The sequence below is a fragment of the Nematolebias whitei genome, chromosome 15 (assembly GCF_014905685.2).
Source record: "Nematolebias whitei isolate Nwh7 chromosome 15, NemWhi1, whole genome shotgun sequence".
In the NCBI taxonomy this organism is placed as follows: domain Eukaryota; kingdom Metazoa; phylum Chordata; class Actinopteri; order Cyprinodontiformes; family Rivulidae; genus Nematolebias; species Nematolebias whitei.
The window spans coordinates 6,490,403-6,497,217 of NC_056512.1; the positions used below are offsets into that span (position 1 = coordinate 6,490,403).

The window sequence follows — 6,815 nt, forward strand, 5'->3', positions numbered from 1 at the left end:
ATATATATATATATATATATATATGGGCAGCTTCATGACGCTGCCTCTCACCGAGTAGATTACCCTGGTTCAATTCACAGTCCGGGGGCCTTTTTGGGTGGAGTTAGCATGTTCTCTCCGTGCTGCATGGGTTTTCTCTGGGTACTCTGGTTTCCTCCCACAGACTAAAAACATGTATGTTAGTCTGATTGGTAACTCTAAATATTCCCTAGGTGTGAAAGAGAGAGTGTGTATTTTTTTCTCATTTCTACGTGGCCCTGTGATGGACTGGAGAGCTGCCCAGGGTGTACCTGCCCCTCGCTCAGTGATTGCTGGACAAGGGCACCAGTTATCCCCGTGACCCAAAATGGAAGAAGTGGGTAAATATAATAGATACTGTATATTTAATGGATGCTATCTTGCATATTGACTTGGCAACTCAATTTTGGATACAAAACTTTTTTACACCTGGATGCAACCAAGCACCAAAATGGAAGTCAGTACCTCACTTATTTGTCAATTTTGTTACGCTCACAACCCAGATAGACATTTATGGTGGCATCCATGTTGAGTTTTGATGTGGCAACCTAAGCTTCAAAAGGAACCTTTCGTCTGCCTATGTAGCCACATGTAACTGGTCACACCTCTGCGTTGTGTTGTTGTTTTTGTTTACATATAAGACATTGGCCATGACACAGCTTGACTAGGGTCATAGTCGATTTCTCGATTTATTCTCTGACAGAAAGATAAATAAAATAAACAACCACGTTATCACTGCCCACTCCAGTCATCTCCCATAGGACACATTTAAAAAGAGCTAACAATTTAACAAAACAAACTAATAAAATTAATTTTATATACATGACATACCCGACTAATAAGACAAATAATAAAAACAACCACGTTATAGCTGCCTGTGTATGGAACAGCAAAATGGTCAAAATTAAATAAATAAATAAAGCATTATGAAATAAGTAAATCATTATTACATAAAAAAAATCATTTTTATTCTTTTATTTCATATTTGTGTTTTTCATGGCTTATTTGTTTCATAATTGTGTTTTCTACGATGGCTTATTTATTTCATAAAGGCTTAATTATTTCATAATACCACTTTTCAGCAGAATGACTTCAGCTGTCAGTCAACATCAGTGGGCTGGACCGGCACGCCCAATGGCTGATCCTTCACGTCCATTAGTTTTCTTGAATACCTGCTCAATCCATCCATCCAGCCATTATCTTTTACCCGCTTCTTCCATTTTGGGTCACGGGGGTCGCCGGTGCCCATGTCCGGCAATCACAGTGCAAGGGGCGGGGTACACCCTGGACGGGTCGTAAGTCCATCACAGGGACACATAAAGACAAACAACCATTCACTCTCTCACTCACACCTAGGGACAATTTAGAGTTACCAATCAGCCTAACATGCATGTTTTTGGTCTGTGGGAGGAAACCGGAGTACCCGGAGAAAACCCACGCATGCACAGAGAGAACATGCAAACTCCACCCAGAAAGGCCCCCGGACCGGGATTGGAACCAGGGACCTGCTCACAGCAGCTCTACCAGTTGCGCCACCGTGCTGCCTTACCTGCTCACTCACAGACATAATTTAGAGCTAATAATTTAGATATAATTTAGAGGAAACAAAAATCCTTTTTACGTGTTAATCTTGTTAAATTCAAAGAACTAAAACAGTGATTCTTCCCGTGCGCGCTCTTGATCCATTTTTGGCAGCCCATTACTTTTTGTCACGACACCTTTATCTTCTGAGAATGTAATCATCTCAGTTTGATTTGCTCAAGTTACCTGAGCTGAACGAAGTTCATGCAACGCTGCCATCCTTCATTACTGTTGACCTAGCAAGTCGTTGCTAGCTGCTATGCTAGCTGTACCAGTGAGTACCACCACAACGGCAAGTATTCAGGAAAACTATTGGATGTGAAGTCTAAAAAAGTTCAGTCAGGTCCTCTGGACGGGTTCAAAAAACAAAAAAATTGTAGAAACGTTTTGTCTTTCATCCAGAAGACTTCTTCAGTCTGAGGAGCTGTATTCAGCTCAGTCTTAATATAGCACGTCCTCTAATAGTGCATTAACCAGTTTGCTGCTGACAGCCAAAACCAGCTGTTCACAAGATGAATGAGGACTATCAGCCTAACAATGGATCGTTAGCACCCTGATGGCCGCTTGCTATTCACAGGGGGCTGAGTGATACTAGCAATAACAGCAGATGTGAAGGATCAGCCAGTGGGAGGGAAGGTCCAACCCACTGACGTTGATTTACAGCTGAAGTCCATCCATCCATTATCTTCCGTTTATTCCGAAGTCGGGTCGCGGGGGCAGCAGCTTGTGCAGGGAGGCCCAGACATCTCTTTACACAGCCACCTCTTCCAGCTCTTCTGGGAGGATTCCTAGGTGTTCCCAGGCCAACTGAGAAACATAGTCTCTCTAGCGTGTCCTGGGTCTTCCCCGGGGTCTCTTCCCAGTTGGACATGCCTGAAGCACCTCTCTAGGGAGGCACCCAGGGGGCATCCTTACCAGATGCCCGAACCACCTCAACTGGCTCCTCTCAATGTGGAGGAGCAGCGGTTCTACTCTGAGTCTCTCCCAAATAACTGAACTTCTCACCATATCTCTAAGGGAGAGTCCAGCTCCCCTGAGGAGAAAACTCATTTCAATCGCCTGTATCTGCAGTCTCATTTTTTCGGTCACTACCCAGAGCTCATGACCATAGGTGAGGGTAGGAACGTAGACCGACCGGTAAACAGAGAGCTTTGCCTTACAGCTCAGCTCTGCACACTCGGATGCGAACCACTCCAGTGAGAGCTGAAGATCACGGCACGATGATGCCAACAGGACCACATCAACTGCAAAAAGCGGAGATGGACTCCTGAGGCCACCGAAAAGGAAACCCTCCGCCAGCTGGCTGCACCGAGAAATTCTGTCCATAAAAGTTATGAACAAAATCAGTGACAATGGGCAGCCCTGGTGGAGTCCAACTCCCACCCTGAAGGGGTCCGACTTACTGCCGGCAATGCGAACCAAACTCTCGCACCGCTTGTATAGGGACTGAACAGCCCGTAACAACGGGCCTCCAATCCCATACTTACGGAGCACCCCCCACAGTGTACCCCGAGGAACATGGTCGAATGCCTTCTCCAAGTCCACAAAACACATGTAGACTGGATGGGCAAACTCCCATGACCCCTCATGGACCCTAGTGAAGGTAAAGAGCTGATCCAGTGTTCCACGGCCAGGACGGACCCACATTGTTCCTCCTGGATCTGAGGTTCGACCAACGATCGGACTCGCTTCTCCAGTACCCCTGAATAGACCTTACCTGGGAGGCTAAGAAGAGTGATGCCCCTATAATTGGAGCACACCCTCCGGTCCCCCTTTTTGAAGAGGGGAACCACCACCCCAGTCTGCCAGTCCAGTGGCACTCCCCCCGATGTCCACGCGACATTGCAAAGACGTGTCAGCCAAGACAGCCCCACAACATCCAGAGCCTTAAGGAAATCAGGGTGAACCTCATCCACTCCCGGAGCCCTGCCGTCTTGGAGCTTTTTAACTACCTCGGCGACCTCAGCCACGATTATGGACGGATCAACCCCAAAGTCCCCTGACTCAGCTTCCTCCATGGAAGACGTGCTGGTGGGATTGAGAAGTTCCGAGAAGTATTCCTTCCACCTCCCGACGACATCACTGGTTGAGGTCAACAGCTCCCCACCTTCACTGAACACAATGTTAGTAAAGTGCTGCTTTACCCTCCTTAGCCGCCTGATGGTTTGCCAGAATCTCCTCGGAGCCGACCGAGAGTCTCTATCCAAGGTCTCACCGAACTCCTCCCACATCCGAGCTTTTGCCTCAGCAACAGCCAAGGCTGCACACCGCTTGGCCATCCGGTACTCCTCAGCTGCCTCAAGAGTCCCACTGGCCAACAAGGCCCGATAGGACTCCATCTTCAGCTTGACAGCCTCTCTAACCCGAGGTGTTCACCACCGAGTTCGTGGATGACCACAGCAAGAAGCACCGACAACCTTGCGGCCACAGCTCAAGGCAGCTACCTCAACAAGTGAGGTGCGGAACATGGCCCACTCAGACTCAATGTCCCCCACCTCAGCTGGGATACCATACCATACCACTTTATTTATAAAGCACTTAAAACAGCTACAAAGCCAACCAAAGTGCTGTACAGACAAAACAACAGGTAACACACAAAGCAAAATACAAAATGAGGTGAATCAGAACATAGACATAAAAACGATGCAGATAATGACGACAAACCAGTGTGGAGCATACAGGATCAAAACACAGATCATCTGGTGTTGAAAGCTACTGAATAGTAGTGAGTTTTTAAACGGGACAAACAGAGGTAACTCGTTCCAGAGTCTTGGTCCTGCTACAGAGAAGGCCCTGTCACCTCTGCGCTTAAGACGAGTTCCTGGAACTGTGAGGAGCAACTGGTCCGCTGACCTCAGGGAGCGTGGTGGGACATACGGTTGTAGCAAATCAGAGAGATGGGGGGGGGTGGGGGGCGACACTGTTCAGTGATTTGTAGACATACATGAGTATTTTGAACTGGATTCGAAAGTGAACCGTAACCAGTGCATTGAGGCCAAAACTGGTGTAATGTGCTCTCTTTTGCCTGTACTGGTTAAAAATCGGGCTGCTGCATTCTGGACCAGTTGTAGTCGTGCAATGGAGGTCTGACTGATACCAAACAGGAGCGAATTGCAGTAATCAAGCCTAGATGTAATGAATGCATGTATTACTGTCTCCAGGTTATTTTTGGACAATATGGGCTTCAGTTTAGACAGCCGCCTCAGTTAGAAGAAGCACGATTTTACAATCATGTTTACATGATTGTTAAGTTTCAGGGAAGGGTCCATTATCATGCACAGATTAGTGACTCTTTGTTTTTCTGACAGGGTTAGAGATGCGGTTAAAGCTCTCCCGGAGGTGTGAGTTGAAGATCTCTCTGATGGGTTCTTCTGCCAGGCGTTCCCAGCAAACCCTCACCACACGTTTGGGTCTACCGGGTCTGTCTGGCATCTTCCCCCACCATATGATCCAACTCACTACCAGGTGGTGATCAGTTGACAGCTCAGCTCCTCTCTTTACCCGAGTGTCCAAAACAAACGGCCGCAAATCAGATGATTCGACTATGAAGTCAATCATCGATCTACAACCTAGGGCGTCCTGGTGCCAAGTGCACTTATGGACACCCTTATGTTTGAACATGTTCGTGATGGACAAACTATGACTAGCACAGAAGTCCAACAACAGAACACCGCTCGGGTTCAGATCAGAGAGGCCGTTCCTCCCAATTACGCCCCTCCAGGTCACACTGTCATTACCCACATGGGGATTGAAGTCCTCCAGCAGAATAAAGGAGTCCCCAGCTGGCGCACCTTCCAGCACCCCTGCCAAGGACTCCAGCTGAAGTCATTATGCTGAAAAGAGTCATTATGAAATAAATAAGCTATCATGGAAAACACAAATATGAAATAAAAGAATAAAAATGAAAATTGTTTTAATTTCATAATGTTTGATTTAATTTTGAGCATTTTGGTGTTCCATACCGTCCTAGTGGAAGTTGTGTTTTTAGGTGGCAGCACGCAGCAGCAGCTCGGAGGCGGGGGTTCGAGTCCTGATGAGTGGGTGTGTTTCCGCTCTGCTCGAATTCAGTGCGACGTTTTTATTAAAGTAGAAAGATGGCGGCTGTGCATCTGAGGATCGGGGATTTGGTGTGGTGAGATGACCTTTAAGCACTGCTAAACTCCTTATTGTTGGTTCAAACTGCACCTAGTAGAGCTAGTTGAAGTTAAACTAGTTTTATTTGTGTTAACCAGTCGTCACAGTGGAAATGTTTGCTTCGTGGCTTAGTTTATGGTCGACCCAAACAAATTGCTAACCAAGCTAGCTAGCAGCCGTCGTTAGCTTCCTGCGTACAAACAAACCATTACTATAGTTTTTAAATTTCGCCTAAATTCGCTTTTTGGGAGTTATCGAGCCGTATTTTGTCATTTATACTTCACTGCCGGTGTGAAAACTTGTAAAGCTTGGTTTAAAAAGGTTTATTTTCTATGTTGTTGGCGCGAGCTTTTAGCATAGCAGCTAACGTGGGCAGCTTATCTCGGTTTCCGCGTTAAACTGCAGCGCCCCGTTCTTTCTGGGCATTTTAAACTTTTCACTTTCATTCTGGTCAGGTTTTAACAAGATAACTGTGTTAAGAGAGAGCAAAGCAAGTCGTTCAACAAACACAAGTAAACACAGTGTCAAGACGCCCTGAATCTTAAGGTTCTCTGTCCCAGCAGAGATCTGTTTAGTTCCTCTGAGAACAGGTTACACACCGATCCAGCTGCAGGTCCAGCCCTCGGGGTCCAAATTCAAACATCAGAATAACAAGTAATCCGAAAATGTTGAGTGTATGAAGAAATTAGACTTTAAACTAATAGAATGCCATCACAGGCCACATCCACTTAAAGTTGATGTAAAATTAGTTTAAACTTAGCTTTGAACATTTATCTTGTAACAAATTTCAGAAAATAAGCTAGAGTTTTGCACGAAGCATCTAAAAAACTCATCTGCTGTATGTTTGCTGTTTGGATGGCAGAGGAACAGAGAAGTTTATTTTTGTGTAATAACTTGAACAGTGACTACTGGCTTCCACTTTGGTGTGTAGCAGCATCTAGGGATGAGAAAGTCAGTTCAGTTTGTTTATATAGCGCCAAGTCACAACAGAAGGCATCTCAGGGCACTGAGAGACATTCATATATAACATAAAACTATATATATATATATATATATATATATATATATATATATATATATAT

At 45.7% G+C, this 6,815-nt stretch overlaps 1 protein-coding gene across 1 annotated transcript in view; it reads left to right on the plus strand.

The window, feature by feature from the left end:
• Positions 1 to 5,573: 5,573 nt before the first annotated feature.
• The window catches only part of glyr1 (glyoxylate reductase 1 homolog (Arabidopsis)), a gene marked incomplete in the record, with an annotated part of 55,712 nt that continues 54,470 nt past the window's right edge, over positions 5,574 to 6,815 (plus strand). The window contains 1 exon segment of the mRNA XM_037688792.1: positions 5,574 to 5,731. Coding sequence (XP_037544720.1) covers positions 5,694 to 5,731 — 38 coding nt within the window.